This window comes from Rhinoraja longicauda, chromosome 3, assembly GCF_053455715.1.
Source record: "Rhinoraja longicauda isolate Sanriku21f chromosome 3, sRhiLon1.1, whole genome shotgun sequence".
Classification (NCBI taxonomy): Eukaryota; Metazoa; Chordata; class Chondrichthyes; order Rajiformes; family Arhynchobatidae; genus Rhinoraja; species Rhinoraja longicauda.
In genome coordinates, this window is record NC_135955.1 from 20254827 (window position 1) to 20271387 (window position 16561).

The following is a 16561-nucleotide window of genomic DNA, read 5'->3' on the forward strand; positions in this document are numbered from 1 at the left end:
GAGTGAGGCCAAAAGCAAATTGGAGGAACAGCACCTCATATTTCACTTGCGCAGCTTACAAACCAGCAGTAGGAATGGTGATTTCTCTAACTTCAAGTAATCAATGTTTTCCTTCTCTCTCTGTCCCTCCCCCACACTAGTTTCATTGCCCTCCTGATTAATTTTACTGTTTGTATACCTCGTTGTCATCTTCCTGTCAGTCAACAATGAACCATTCTCCATTTCCTTGATCATCGTCTGGTATTTTTCCACCTTACATTCTCTTTGTACTCTTCCACATCTCCGGTTTTGCTCTATTCTGATTCTCAGGCATATGTTGTGCTTGCCTTCATTGTTGAGCCAATTGAGTATAAAGTCAGGAAGTCACGAGGCACCTTGATAAGACTTGGTTAGGCCACCTTTGGAGTGTTGGGTATAGTCCTGGTCATCCCATTACAGGAAAGATATGGAGGCTTTGGAGAGAGTGCAGAGGAGGTTTACGAGAATGATGCCTAGATTAGGGAGTATTAGCTACAAGGAGAGGTTAGACACAACTGGATTGATAGCTCTGAAACATCAGAAGATGAAGAGAGGTTTATCAGAAGGATATAAGATTGTGAGGCAAAGGTAAGGTAGACAGAACATTTTTCCTCATGGTGGAAATGTCAAAGCCAAGAGGACATAACTATAAGGTCAGGGGGAAAAGTTTAAAGGAGATGTGTGGGACTAGCGTTTTATACACTGTGGTGGGTGCCTGGAATGCGCTGCCTGATGTGGTGGTGAAGGCAGATATGATATAGACATTTAAGAATCTTTGGATGGGAACATGAATATGAACATGAATATGCAGGGAATGGAGGGATGGAGAAACATAGAAAATAGGTGCAGGAGTAGCCCATTTGACCCTTTGAGCCAGCACCGCCATTCAATATGATGATGGCTGATCATTCAAAAGGAACTCCGTTCCTGCTTTTTCCCCATACTCCTTGATTCCATTAGCCCTAAGAACTAAATCTCTCTTAAAAACATCCAATGAATTGGCCTCCACTGCCTTCTGTGGAAGAGAATTCCACAGATTCACAACTCTGGGAGAAGATGTTTTTTCCCACCTCAGTCCTACCTCATTCTTAAACTGTGAACCCTGGTTCTGGACTCCCCAACATCGGGAACATGTTTCCTGCCTCAAGTTTGTCCAATCCCTTAATAACCTTATATGTTTCAATAAGATTCCCGCTTATCCTTCTAAACTCCAGTGTATACAAGCCCAGTCGCTCCATTCTTGCAACATATGACAGTCCCGCCATCCCGGGAATTAACCTCGTGAACCTACGCTGCACTCCCTCAATAGCAAGAATGTCCTTCCTCAAATTTGGAGACCAAAACTGCTCACAATACTCCAGGTGTGGTTTCACTAGGTCCCTGTACAACTGCAGAAGGGCCTTTTTGCTCCTATACTCAACTCCTCTTGTTATGAAGGCCAACATGCCATTAGCTTTCTTTACTGCCTGCTGTACCTGCATGCTTACTTTCAGTTACTGATGAACAAGGACACTCTGGTCTCATTGTACTTCCCCTTTTCCTAACTTGACACCATTCTGCCTTCCTGTTCTTGCCACCAAAGCGGGTAACCTCTTTGGTTAATTCCTACTCTTTGCTTCCTGTCTGGCAACCAGTTCGCTATCCATGTCAATACCCTATCCCCAATACCATGTGCTCTAATTTTGCACACTAATCTCTTGTGTGGGACCTTGTCAAAAGGTTTTTGAAAGTCCAGATACACCACATCCTCTGGCATTCCCTTATCCATTCTACTTGCTGCATCCTCAAAAAAAATCCAGAAGATTAGTCAAGCATGATTTCCTCTTCTTAAATCCATGCTGACTTTGACTGATCCTGCCACTGCTTTCCAAATGCGCTGCTATTACAATATGGATCATCTGTAGGCAGAGGAGATTAGTTTAACTTGACATCATGTTTGACATGGTCTTTATGGGCTGATGGGCCTGCTCCTGTGCTGTACTATTCTATATTCTATTTTCTTATATATAGATGATTTCAAACTTAACAGTGACCATATATTTTAGTTGAATGTTGTAACAATCTTTCAATTGTTTGAACCTCTTTAATATGCTGTATTATAGATTTTATTTAAATTAACACTAATTAAATTATTACACATTAATTGAATAAAATATTAATTAGATGATTATGTGATGGGAGCCATTGAATGAATGAATGAATGAATGAATATAACTTTATTGTCATTCAAAACTATACACTAGACGAGTGCATATTTGAACAAAATTCCATTGCAACTGGCTCACAATGTAACACCAAATAATAAAAATTGATGAAAGAAAAATAAATAAATAAGTAACACGTAAAATAATTGCGGCGGATCATTGTGAATTCAAGAGTCTGATGGCTTGAGGGAAGAAGCTATTGCAGAACCTGGCTGTTCTGCTCCTTATGCTGCAGTACCTTTGACCAGAGGGCAGCAGGGTGAACAGTCCATGATGGAGATGGGTGGGGTCTTTAATGATATTTTTGGCCTTGGACAAGCAGCGTTTGTGTTCAACGTCCTGGATGGAGGAAAGTGAAGTCCCGATGATTTTCTCAACCGTCCTCACCACTCTCTGCAGTCTGAGGCTGGAAAGTATATTGGCAAATATACTTTGTATTGAGATGAATCCACTTGCCTAATTCAACCTTGACCGTCTGTTGATGTAACCAATTATTATTGCATGTGGAAAAGGCAATGTGTCTCTGACAACAACCAATGCGACTTACAAGTAGCCAAAATAAACAATAAAATCCCATGAGTAATTTCTGCCAGTGATCTCTCCAAAACTGAAGCCAACTACCCTAAGGGATGAAATGCCCCTCATTATAGAATTCCATTCTTCTGGTAAATTATCCACTATGGAATTATGTTATGACATTTTAAAAGTGATTCGGTTCCCACTTTTTCAGAGAACTCACAAGGCAATAACCTTTATGTTACAGCAATAACCTCTATGTTAATTTTAAGCGTACTTGATTTTTATAGAGAAATTTCCTTTCAAATATGCCACTAGTTGCACTAGTTATACTGCTACATGCAATTATTCTATTAGCAGAGTAAATTAAAAAAATACTTTTTATTATTTTGAAATGTATATATGGAATTGTACTTTGTGAAAGTGGTACTGTAGCCCATTGAACCCATATTGACTTTCTGAAAGATTTGTTTGATAAGTTCCATTTCCCAACTATTTATTCTGCAGCTGTGCATTTTTTTCTTGCTCAAAAAGAATTTCCAATCGCTGCTGAATTTCAATTCTCTACATTTAATAGTACTACTCTTAGCAGCAATGATGTACGGAAGGATCTTGATATCCAAGAACATTGTTCACTGAAAGTGGCAATACACAGCAGATAGAGTGGTAAAAAAAACATATCGTATGCTTGCCTTCATTGATCGGGGCATTAAAACAAGAGTCAGGAAGTCATGCTGCAGCTTTATCAGTCTTCGGTTTGGCCGTATTTGGAGTATTGAGTGGAGTTGCCCCATTATCGGAAGGATGTGGATGCTTTGGAGACACTACTAGCCTATACTAGCTAGAAGGTATTATCTAGAGTGGGTGGACACACTTGTTTTCTCTGGAACGTCGGGAGTTGAGGGGTGATCTGATGGAATTATATAGAATTATGGGACGCATAGGTAGGGTAGACTATCAGAACCCATCCCCCATGATGTAAATGTCAAAGATCCGAGGGCATAGCTTTAAGGTGAGGGGTACACAGTTTAAAGGAAATTTACGGGGGAGGTTTGTACACAGAAAGTGATAGGTGTCTGGGAACGCTCTGCTTGGGGTGGTAGTGGGGGCATATATGATACGGGAGTTGTACCGGCGGCGCGCACAGGGGAAGGTGTTGCAACGGCAGCGCGCACAGGGGAAGGTGTTGCAACGGCAGCGCGCACAGGGGAAGGTGTTGGATCGGCGGCGCGCACAGGGGAAGGTGTTGCAACGGCAGCGCGCACAGGGGAAGGTGTTGGATCGGCGGCGCGCACTGGGGAGGCTGTTGCAACGGCAGCGCGCACAGGGGAAGGTGTTGCACCGGCGGCGCGCACAGGGGAAGGTGTTGGATCGGCGGCGCGCACTGGGGAGGCTGTTGCAACGGCAGCGCGCACAGGGGAAGGTGTTGCACCGGCGGCGCGCACAGGGGAAGGTGTTGGATCGGCGGCGCGCACGGTCGGGACGTTACTTGCCCAATGCCAGTGGGGCGGGGTTTGTGCAGCGACGGCAGCGCTCGGAGATCCGGGTTCAGCACTGTTGCGGGGAGCTGGTCTGGTGCGCTCGGTGTTGAGATCGTGGTGTGCCGGGCTGTGGACCACTTTGCCATTTATTTGGTCTGTATGCTCTTAACAATCTTAGTAGAGACGCTTGCAGAAGAAGCCTTGTTGAATCTTTGTTTTGTATAAGTTAGTGTAGATTTGCGGCTTGTTTTCGGGGTTGCTTCAAGCAACCTCGACCATTAACTCTGGCCGGGATGAGACACTTCGTGTGCAGGAAGGAACACTGCAAATGTTGGTTTGCGCCGAAATTGCTATGGGACACTTCGTGTTCTGACATTTAATTTTTACTTTCTTATAGAGCGGAAGTTGATGTATCGATGGCAGTGGAAATATCTCAGGTACAATTCATTAAATATTCTTTTGTGCTTGGACCTTGTGACCAGCAGTTTCCACATTACTGAAATTGTTTCCTTAATAATGACAGTTTGATTTTGTGGCCTGACATTTGGGATCAAGTCCTCAAATGTTTCACGTGCACAGCACCATTTTAACACATTCAGAATTAATAGTAATTCCAATTGTAATCTATGACCAAAATAACACATTAAAAGGTGATGTTAAATTTTGCACTGTGTCCCAAGCCTCTTTAAACTTAAGTAATTGGTTGGTCCCAATTCAAGATGTTTCCAGATCTGAACTTAATCTGCCACTCTACCAGGATGGTGGATGAAGGGTTTCCTGAAGCCCACTCAATTTCTTCGGTCAAATTCTTCTGTTTTTAGTGGGTTGGGAAGTTGCCTGGGCTTTGAGAATTATTTTCCAGTATTTAACTTCTAGCTTTAAACTTTTTTTGCCTTGCTTCAGCAAATAGTCAGATGTCAATGATTGCTTGGGAGTAGAAAATGTCAAGAATGTGGTATGAAGACAGTATCTATGCCTGAATAATGCAGAAATGGGAAGAGGATGTGGCTGCAGAAAAACATTTTATTCTGAATTTTTGTCTCCCTACTAGAATGTGGTTGTTAGAGTGGCCCACTTGCCACTTATCAGTACTGCATACAACGTGGTAACTTCTGCGTATAGCAGCACAAAGGTGAATCACCCCTACCTAAGGTCATTGTGTGAAGCAACAGAGAAAGGTGTTATGGCCATTACGGCAGTAGCTGTCACCAGCGCGATGCCAATTCTCCAGAAGTTGGAACCACAAAGTAAGAAATGGGATTTATTTTGCTCCTGATTCAAATTCGCATAGTTTATTGTCTAATTGGAATGTAATTGAATATACAGTTAGTTCTCAAAATGGCAAGAATAGGAATTGAAGCTGTAAAACAAATTCAACGCAAGTTAAAACATTGTATTGCTGCAAAATTTTTCACCGAGGCTAACTTTTAATTTGTGTTACTGTGGTATTTCTTCTGTCCTTGGGTGTGTTATACAGTGCAGCGTCAGAGTTGTGCAATACAGCAAATGTTCTAAGAGCTGCTGACCTTTCGCCTAGTTGTGAATCAATACCTGCACTTCCCTTTTGCCCTTTGAGTTCGGCTGTCACATTCTATTCTATCATTAACTGTTCCTCATGCAGTTGCAGTATTCATACAGTTGTGTTATACAAACATAGAAACATAGAAAATAGGTGCAGGAGGAGGCTATTTGGCCCTTCGAACCAGCACCGCTATTCATTGTGATCATGGCTGATCATCCACAATCAGTAACCTGTGCCTGCCTTCTCCCCATATCCCTTGATTCCACTAGCCCATAGAGCTCTATCTAACTATCTTTTAAATTCATCCAGTGAATTGACCACCACTGCCTTTTGTGGCAGAGAATTCCACAAACTCACAATTCTCTGAGTAAAAAAGTTCCTTCTTACCTCAGTTTTAAATGGTCTCCTCTTTATTCTAGACTGTGGCCCCTGGTTCTGAACTCCCCCAACATTGGGAACATTTTTCCTGCATCTAGCTTGTCCAGCCCTTTTATAATTTTATACGTCTCTATAAGATCCCCTCTCATCCTTCTAAACTCCAGTGAATACAAGCCCAGTCTTTCCAATCTTTCCTCATATGACAGTCCTGCCATCCCAGGGATTAACCACGTGATGTCCTTCCTCAAATTAGGAGACTAAAACTGCACACAATACTCCAGATGCGATCTCAACAGGGCCCTATACAGATACAGTTGTTAAATATGCTTAACAACTTACTTCTGTGCTGAAATTTGATCAGCTAATTCCGATTTCTTTGGAGGGTAAAAAATATTGTAATCATCATATCATATCATCATATATATACAGCCGGAAACAGGCCTTTTTCGGCCCACCAAGTCCGTGCCGCCCAGCGATCCCCGTACATTAACACCCACTAGGGACAATTTTTACATTTACCCAGCCAATTAACCTACATACCTGTACGTCTTTGGAGTGTGGGAGGAAACTGAAGATCTCGGAGAAAACCCACGCAGGTCACGGGGAGAACGTACAAACTCCTTACAGTGCAGCACCCGTAGTCAGGATCGAACCCGAGTCTCCGGCGCTGCATTCGCTGTAAAGCAGCAACTCTACCGCTGCGCTACCGTGCCGCCGTTTAAAGTTTAAAGTTTTAGAAGTTTAAATGTGTTTTGTACAATTTTTAGTTGCAAAACTGGAAACAGTAGCTTATTGGCACCATTAACCCTAACATTTCTGCCACCTGGAGGGGCAAGGGTAGCAAGCTCAAGGAGCATCATCACCAGGACCAGTGTTGCAGTGGTAATTTTTTAGGTGCCGGAGCTGTCACTGGTGCCGGAGCGGCCACAATTAAATTCCCCGCTAGTTAAAATTCCCCACTGTTTATTTTGGCTTCTTTTTACAGAGGTGCCGGAGCTGCCCTCCGGTGAGCTCTGGCAGCACCACCCCTGACCAGGATCCCCTTCCAAATCCCAAACCATCCTAATTTTTAAATGCTCTGCTGTTGATTCATTGTTGCTGGGACAAGCTCCTTGCCAAAAAATGCTCTGGGAATACCAGCAGAAAGCAGCTATGCAGAAATGGGGGTCAATAATAAATGATAGCCAAATAACAAGAACTAATTCCAGAAACAGTTGTGCAGTGATAGTAACTGAGTCAGAAATCCATGTTCAATCCTGACCTGTGCTGTTGTCTATGTAGCGTGTTTATTGTTATCCCTCTGACCATATAGATCTGGCTACTGCAATTCACTCCTAAATCAGTGGGTGGCGGGAGGTTTGGGGTTGTTGAAAATAGGAAATTATGAAAGAAATTAGATTACAGGGAAATTAGTGTGATAATGGGACTGCTCTGAGAGAAAGCAAAGACATAATGGGCCGAGTGGCCTCTACCTAAGCCATGCGGAAGTATGAATATGGAATAAATAATTTAAGATCATAACGTTGTAAACGTGATTAATTATTTCTATGCAACACAATGAGTTGCTTTTGTAATCAAAATACATTTCTTTTAATCTCTAAATTCTAATCCTAATTTCATAATGTTGCTGCATACTTATTTTCTGAGAGACTCGTGTCTCTCTCTGTAACTTGGCATTCTGTAATTATTTAGACAGTATTAAGGTTTTCAGTGAACCATCTGAACCATCATATCACCAACAGCCAAGACAGTGCACCAATGCCTCTTTCCTCAGGAGACTGAAGAAATTTAACACGTCTCCAGTGACAATCACAAACATCTACAGATGCACCATAGAAAGTATACTGTCAGTTGCATCCCAGCTTTGTTTGAGAAAAGCTTTGCCCTGGACCCCAAGAAATTACAGATATGTGGATATGTACCCATCCATCACACAGACCAGATTTCCCACCATTGACTCTACCTACACTTCCTGCTGCCTTGGAAAAGCAGCCAACATAACCAAAAGAATTGTCCCTGCCCTGTCATTCCTCCTCTTTGCACTCCGGTCGGGCAGAAGATACAGAAAGCATGCACTACCAGACTAACCGTCCTTCCATTAGATAGGGTACTGTTTGATTTGCCTCTATCCCATTTTGGACATTGGACTTTGACACTGGAACTTTCCCGCTATAATACTACAAACAATATTCTACACTGAGTATGTTTTCCTTTGCTTTTGAGTTTAACTTGATTATATTTATGTATTGTATTATCTAATTTGATTGGATAGCATGCTTTTCACTCCACCTCATGAACATATGGCAATAATAAACCTAAACAAAATTTCTTATTTCTTAGTTCCCAATGACATTTTCCAAGGGAACAATATATGCCTTAGCAGCTCTCCCTTAATATACACTTGTAGAAGCTGTTGTTATCTATTTTTAAACAGAGGATCCCAGGTTATGGATGAAATAACTAATGGAATGTTCACTTTAAGTAAATTTTCCCACTTCCTTTGGACAAATATCTAGTGAAATCTGTTTTTAAAATAACAGTGTTAAAATTGGTGAAGCTTCTAAAAGATTTTAAAAGTGGTTATATATATTTTGAGAAGTTGTGCCATTATATTGGTTTGTGTTCAATGATAATAGTCTGATGATTTTCAGTCAACAAACTTGAATGTTTAACATGCGTCTTATTTCCTTTACAGTTGCTTTTGCAAATGACTATGCCTGCAAAGGACTGGACAGAATAGAAGAGAAGCTGCCTTTCCTCCATCACCCCACTAACCAGGTATGGACTTATTTAATTATAACTTGTGAAGCAGCAAGTTAATTTCTAGTGGTTGAACTGGAGGTTTAATTATCACATGGAAATCAAATGTTTAATTGGACTAATTATGGTGAATTGAATTGGATTTGTTTGCATTTCCCTCATGTTATTTTCATCCTGATTTTTTTTAAAAAAGCAAACACTCTTTGTTGATCTTTGATTTCATAGGGTTGCTAGATAATGAAGAATAAAAGCAAACCAATTTCACATTAAAAAAAAATCTTATTTCTCCAATGCCTCTACCCAATTAATGGAGCCTACATTTCCAATTGTTGCATGGGCCTTTAAATGTGAAGGGATCTTTTGTGTATGGGTGGTCATTGTTGTTAATTCAAATGTAAACCTTATACAAGGTATGATTGTCTCAAAGGTTATTTAACCCAATTTAGTTTATACATATTAAACGACTTTTGCTATGTAAAACAAAAAATTAAATGTTTGGCAAGCGGAGGGAGAGCCAAGTCTCTAGAATCCTGGTTGTAAATAATGTTCCCCAGCAAGGTGCCTGTACAACCGAAGTCATGTGGAAAACAAAATATTACTGATATTAGCAATTTAAAATGATCAAAAAATGCTCAAAATTCTGACAGGTCGTCAATCTGAATCATTCACTCTTTACCTTTCTCCATTGTGACTACTCGACCTTCACAATATTTTGAGCAGATTGGTTTATACAAGATATGGGGTTTTGAGAAACATTTTGTTTTATGCGCTTTCCCATTTATCGCTCCAATTACACTTTGTATAAAATTGATAAGTATACTGTGCAATAACCTTGTATTACCAAACGTAGCTTTTTTAATCCACCTTGTACAATTTTTTTATTTCTCAAAGATCCATTAAGATTAAACCAAGCACATTAGTGCAAGATGTGTCTAAATCTTTGAAAGTGAAAAGATGCAACAATATTGTGACCAGATGTTGACAAAAATTCCGATCCAATTCCAATGATGTTGCTTGTAAATTGGTTGAAGAAGGATCTTGAGGCTCATCCATAATTATTTTATTTGGTTTGGCACCCTGATTGCACTCAGTATTTTGAATCATTTGAACTGGTTGAGTAATATTCATTTTGTTCTCAGATTGTTGCTGATGCAAAATATGTGGTCACAACCAAAGTGTCTGATGCCAAGGATACTTTTGCAAATACAATTTCTGGGGTAGTGGACAAGACAAAAGAAACTGTCAGCGAAAGTATGGAAATGACCATTGCTGTAGTGATCAGCAGTGTGAATCACATGCTTGAGTTGCGTGTGGCTAAGGTGCTGAACAGTAGAGTAAATTCGGCTTTGACCAGCTCTGAAGTGCTGGTGGACCGCTATCTTCCACTGACAGAAGACGAGGAAGGTGAGAAACTGCGGGTTGACACCAAGTAAAATATATCACATGGTTTCCACATTTATCTTATTTACATTTTGATCCCGGGAATGATTTTTCTTTTATCTATTTCTAAAGGTTTGTAAGGAAACAAATATCATTGAGCTAACATTTAGCCATGCAGTTCTTTCATTGTGGCAGAATATCAAAATGGCCTGTTTACATATAGTGCCAATCTTTAGATTAAAAATATTAACCAACAGGTTAGCCAACAACAATGAGGCCAGTTAGAATTTAGTCATATTTATGCAGCATGGAAAAGGCCTTATGTCCAAAACGTTCGTGCGGGCCAAGATGTCTCATGAGCTAGTCCCATTTGCCTGTATTTGGCCCACATCCCTGCAAAACCGTCCCCTCAACCTATTTTCTAGGGGGAAATTCCCCAGTCTATCCAGTCTCTCCTTGTAATTCAAGCCTTCCAGTCCCAGTAACATCCTCGTGATGCTTTTCTGTACCCTTTCCAGCTTAGTAACATAATTTCTATAGCTGGGTAACCAGAACTGTGCACAGTCCAAGTTGGTCTCACCAATTACTTGTACAGTTGCAGCATAATGCCCTGACTCCTGTACTCATTGCCCTGATGGATGAAGGCGAGTGTGCCTATGGCTTCTTTGCTACCATATCTCCCTTTGCCTTCACTTTCAGGGAACTATGTAGCTGCATCCCCAGAGATCTCTGTTCTACTATACTCTCCAGGGTTACCATTCACTGTACCAGTCCTGCCCTGGTTTAACTAACAAAGTGCAATGTAGATTATGTTTTGTAATTTCAGCTGAGCAAGCCAACATAATTGATGATGTTGAAGCACTGGCACCAAGTTATTATGCGAGGTTGGGATATCTTTCTACTAAAGTACGCCAGCGGACTTATAAACAAGCGACGATAGCAATCCTCAATGCAAAGCAACAAAGTCAAGAGGTTATTTCTCAGGTTCGCCAAAACCTTGATCTGGTAAGTTCACACCATGTGCTAATTACTCAAGAAGACAAGTCAAGAGGGTTTTACTGTCATATATATCCTGAAATAGAACAATGAAATTCTTACTTCACAACGGATATGTAAACAGTACCGTGTAAAACCCATAATAAACAACAAGAAAAAAGTTTTTGTGTGCAAAATTTAAAATAATACCTCCGAGTCTAAGTAGTTTGGGGCCTGTTTGGGAGATTAACATGTTTAATAGCCTGATGACTATAGGGAAGAAGCTGCTCCTGAACCTGAACATTACAGTTTTCAAGCTCCTATACCCTTTTTTTCCGATGGCAGAAGTGAAATGACAGTATGGCAAGGGTGGTTTGGTTCTCTGATGATGCAGGCTGCCTTTTTGAGGCAGCAACTTGTAGATCCCTTCAATGGTGGGGAGGTTAGAACCCATGATGAATTGGGCAGTGTTCACCACTTTTGGTAATCTTCTTTGTTCCTCGCATTCAAGTTGCCAAACCTGGCTGTGATGCAACCAGTCAATATGCTCAACTGTACACCTGTAGAAGTTCAAGAGAGTATTCCTTGACATACTGAATCTCCTCAATCTGATGGGCTTTCTGTGTGATTGCATCAATGTGTTGGGTCCAGGACAGATCTTCAGAGATATGCATGTATAGGAATTTGAAGCTTTTGGATCTCTCGACCAATATCCCGTCAATGAAGGCAGGTTTGTGGATTCTTGTCCTTCCCCTTCCAAAATCCACAATCAGTTCCTCTTACTGATGTTGAGAGCAAGGTTGTTGTTCTGCCACCATTTTGTCAGTCGACCGATCTCTCTTCTATATCCTGACACATCGTCATCTGTAATTTGTCCAACAATGGTGGTGTCATCGGCGATCTGGAAAATAGAGTTTGAACAGTGGTGAGTAGAGTGAATAGAGCAGGGGGCTGAGCTTGCAGCCTTGATGAGCTACCAAGAAGGTTATCAAGAAGGTAGTCTTGCTGCTAATTCATACAGATTGTGGCAATGTAATATAAAGGAAATGCAGATGCTAGTTTATACCAAAGATGGATACAAATTGGGGAGTAACTCAGCGGATCAGGCAGCATCTCTGGAGAAAATGGATAGGTGATGTTTTAGGTTGGGGACCTTCTTCAGACTGATTGTGGTCGGGAGAGGGGGGAATGACAGTATAATTGAGCTCTACTATAAATTGTATTTTCAGGCTTTTAGGAATTGAAATCTCTAATGGAAACCACTTGTGTAACTTTAGTTTCATCATTTGTTTTGTGTATTGATTGACAAGTACAATGTCCTCTTCTAGCTGTTAAAAATGTATTTATGGTGTTCCTTACACTCAATTTTGTGCTGTCTACTTTATTCTGAGAGTCTCTACAAAAGTGGACAAATTTGATTTTGTATCCAGATTGAAATGGGCAGAACATCTGCAGATGGACCACACACTCACTGAATAATAATAATAATAATAATATTCATTTATTGTCATTGCAACGAGTACAACGAAATTAAAAAACAGCCAATCCTGACGGTGCGTACAAACATATATGCAATAAATGCAAAAACAAATAAATACATAAATACAATTAAATTAAGTACAAGATTTTTTAACGGTGTTGCCTAGTGCACAGGTAGTGTTCAGTTCTCGTATGGCCCTGGGGTAAAAACTGTTCTTAAGTCTGTTTGTTCGGGATTTGATTGACCTGAAACGTCGACCAGAGGGCAGATGAACAAACAGACGGTGGCCGGGGTGGGATGGATCTTTTATTATTTTGCCTGCTCTACTGAGGCAGCGCAGGCTGAACAGGTGCTCCAGGGAGGGCAGTGAGCAGCCGATGATTTTCTGGGCCGTCGTGATGACCCTCTGAAGGGCCTTCCTGTCCTTTTCTGAGCAGCTGGCATACCATGTGGTTATACAGTATGCCAGCACACTCTCGATGGAGCAGCGATAGAAGGACAACATGAGCTTCTCCTGCAGGTTGGTTTTCCTGAGGATCCTCAGGAAGTGGAGTCTCTGCTGTGCCTTCTTTACTGTGGTGATGGTGTTGGTAGACCAGGTGAGATCCTCTGCGATGTGCGTACCCAGGAACCTGAAAGCTGGTACCCTTTCCACGCAGACCCCATTGATGTAGAGTGGGTCGTAATCTCCACTGGTTTTTCTAAAGTCAATTATAAGTTCCTTTGTTTTGGAGGAGTTCAGGACCAGATTGTTCACTGAACACCATGCTGCCAGCCTTTGGATTTCATCCCTATAGGCTGTCTCATCTCCTTCTGAGATAAGTCCAACCACAGTCGTGAAATATGGTACTTAACTGTTCCTTTGTCTCCCAGATTGAGTACGTCAGAGAAAACGTGACTACAGCAAGCCGAATGATTAATCATGCCCGGGACAAGCTATACCAGAAATTGGAAGAATGGAAAATGTCTAATTTAGGATGTCAGCACTACGAAGTGGCAAAAGTGAGCACAGTATTTAGTTTGATAAGTGTCTCAAAGTTCGGAGCTGACTGATAGGTCATTAAATATTTTAACAACTGAAAACATGGGTGGAGCCATCAGGGAAAACAGTTGGGCTCTTAGGCTCTTCAATGCAAAGAAGGTGACATGACAAATGCCGATTGTCTTTAAAGCAGGCGTCCATTTACTGATATTGCAAGGATCCAGAAATGGATTCATTGTGGAGCAATATATCTAAAATTAATGTACTTACCTGGTTTATCTCCTCACTCATACAGCTGGTCAGCATGGGAGAGGACTTTTACACGCAGCTGCTTTCAAAATCATTCAGCTGGCTGCAAACTAATTAGTACATACTGAGATCAAGGCATTTGGGAACCTGGCATAGTCAATGGTCTCGGGTGCAGATTTAAATATAATTTGTTTTAATAATGCAACCCTTTTCCAAATCCAATACAAATTAAATTGAAGAATGGGAACAAAGGAACAGGATAACCACTCAAGCTTTCGTTTTCCTTGGATCTGAGGAGATAATTAATCTTTGGCTCCAACCTTTTCACAATTTCAAAAGTCGTAACTGAATGTAGGATGAACCTATCCCAGTTTGATAGAAAACTGGGGTGGGGAAGTGGGTTGTATGAAGGATGCAGCTTTCAGGTTTAGATGGTTAAGTGAAATATCAAGATGGTGACAGATTAGGGGGAAATTAAGAATTTATTCAACTCTTTAGGAAAAGTAAAAACTTGTTAAGCTGGTAAAGATTGAACATACACAAGGATCTTGGTGTGGTAATTCATAGTCATGCAGTCACCGCCTGAATGAACTGGAAAACTGAATAGAAATTGGGAGGAGAAAGACCAGCTAGGCCTCAAGGCTGTTCCACAGTATCTGTAATGTCTTGCTGACCCATATAAATAACAGTAACAGTTGGAAAAACCCATGTCCAATTAAAATACATATAGGAAAATTCCTTTCTGCTCATCAACCAGCCCAGGCAGATGCTAGATAGCCGGATGCCTTTGTTCCAGTCAAAAATTGGTCCAGTTATTCCGAGAAATGTAAAGCCAGCTGCCACTACATCTACTGGCAAAATTGGAGAATTGCACTACCCAAGAAAATTAGAACCACCCAGCGTTGTCTATTCTTACTTTTGTAGGTGTCCTGATCTAATTCATTATACAGAATAATCTCTTTACAAAATCTAAAACAAGCACCCTTGCCTCTGAGAGCAACTTTAATTTCCTTAAAGTTAGGATTCGATCTCCAAACCCTCTGTCTCTGTGGTATCAGGGGCAAGTACATAAACTCAAGTTATGGCCTGATCAGCAATCAAATGTGCAGGATGATAGTGCACAGGGGATCAGAAATGGATTGTGATCAGATGTTAGATGTGTTTGGGGGCGTGTGCAAGGATCTTTTACAAAGGAGGAAATGCAGCAGGCAGGACACAATACAAACTGTATCACTCGTTGGGACAGGGTGGCAGAAATGAAGTTATGTTCAAAAGCAGGTGGCTGGCGTGAACTACGTTTCAGTTCCCCCTATTGAACATTTGATGTTGGGTGCTCAATCATTTGACTGTTCAGCTTTCCCCTCCTTGTAAACGTTGGATTACCCAATTGGCAAAATCCAATCATCTGAATGTGCTCAATGAAGAAATGATTTTTGTTACAAAATATTTGCTATAGATAACGAGAGAAAAACGCTTTGGTCTTTTAAAACTATTTTCTTTTGTCCAGCAGATTGAGTCCCCTACAATGGCCATAGCACAGAATCTGGGTCAGCAACTGCAGGCTGGCTATGTCATGTTTGTAAACATAATTTGGGGTTTACCACAAAGTATTCAAGATCAAGTCCAGTCTCTAACCGTATCAACTATGGAAACATACGTGATGTCGAAAACATCTATCAAAGAACTTCCTGATCAGATCTTCTCCACAAGCAAAGATCAACTGACTAAAATGAAGGACTTGCTGGATGGACTAATGGTTTATCTGATCAATAACACGTCTCTGAATTGGCTGGTGGGTCCCTTTTACCCACAGCTAACTGGATCTCAGCATCCTGATCAGCATGTGAAAACTGTGATCGCAGAGGAGGAAAAATCTGAGCAGTTGCACGAATGTGGTGATTGAGCATCTTCACCTGTTCCTTGCAAAATCCTGCTGAACTCTGTGCCTGTGTTAATCGTTTTCAAATAATAAATAAATGCTGCATTATATAAAGCAAATTAATCTTTGTATTTTTCTTACTTTGGATGACTTTCATACACTAAATTCTGGAGCAAATATGGGTGTCAATTTTTTTTAATGCATTGTTCTCTATGAAATATTGCAGTGTTCTTTTCATTTATCTATCTATATCTATCTATATCTATCTCTGTCTGTCTGTCTGTCTGTCTGTGTTTATGTCTGTACCATGCCCTCTACACTGCCAAAACAGTTCAGGACAGCGCGACAATTTTAGGCACACCGTACTCACTATTACCCTGTGGTGTGAGCAAACCCACTTTTGTTACTTTTAAAAAACAATTTACCTAATAAACTTTAATAAATGCGTACCTCCCCACCCCCGGGAGGACCAGCGGGAGGACTGGCGTCCGTCCCGGCGTACCCCGTGCCTGACCTTCCTCCCATGGTGCAGCGAGCTGCAGAGGATCCACAAGATGGCCGTCCACACCGCTCGCAGCCGATCCCAGCCCGAAGGATAAATAGGGCTGAGGTCATTGCCTTCTCCCTGTCCACTCTCGCCCACGCACGGCTGTGGGAGACACTCCCAGGGGTGGGAGGGGTGAAGGGTATGGGGAGGGGTGAGGTGGAGGGGTGAAGGTGAGGGGAGGAGGGGGTGC

The 16561-nt window shown here is 41.4% G+C and overlaps 1 protein-coding gene across 3 annotated transcripts; it reads left to right on the top strand.

Moving 5' to 3' along the window:
• Positions 1 to 3476: 3476 nt before the first annotated feature.
• Positions 3477 to 15943, top strand: LOC144589941 (perilipin-2-like). 3 transcript variants are annotated; one of them, XM_078394884.1, is made up of 8 exons: positions 3477 to 3586; positions 4617 to 4656; positions 5271 to 5466; positions 8815 to 8897; positions 10019 to 10283; positions 11086 to 11264; positions 13588 to 13716; positions 15453 to 15943. In XM_078394884.1, exons 2-8 carry the CDS (start codon positions 4636 to 4638, stop codon positions 15846 to 15848), a joined length of 1269 nt encoding a protein of 422 aa, XP_078251010.1. In that variant the 5' UTR covers positions 3477 to 3586; positions 4617 to 4635; the 3' UTR covers positions 15849 to 15943. The 3 variants fall into 3 exon arrangements, with proteins under 3 accessions (XP_078251010.1, XP_078251009.1, XP_078251011.1); XM_078394883.1 differs by lacking the exon at positions 3477 to 3586 and adding an exon at positions 4251 to 4372; XM_078394885.1 differs by lacking the exon at positions 3477 to 3586 and adding an exon at positions 4251 to 4372 and having other exon boundaries at positions 15456 to 15943.
• The last annotated feature ends 618 nt before the right edge of the window (positions 15944 to 16561 follow it).

Coding starts and splice junctions, on each gene's coding strand:
- LOC144589941 (XM_078394884.1), top strand. CDS start 4,636: ATGGCAGTGGAAATATCTCAG. Junction 10,284..11,085: donor ACTGACAGAAGACGAGGAAG/GTGAGAAACTGC, acceptor TTGTAATTTCAG/CTGAGCAAGCCAACATAATT. Junction 13,717..15,452: donor AGCACTACGAAGTGGCAAAA/GTGAGCACAGTA, acceptor TCTTTTGTCCAG/CAGATTGAGTCCCCTACAAT.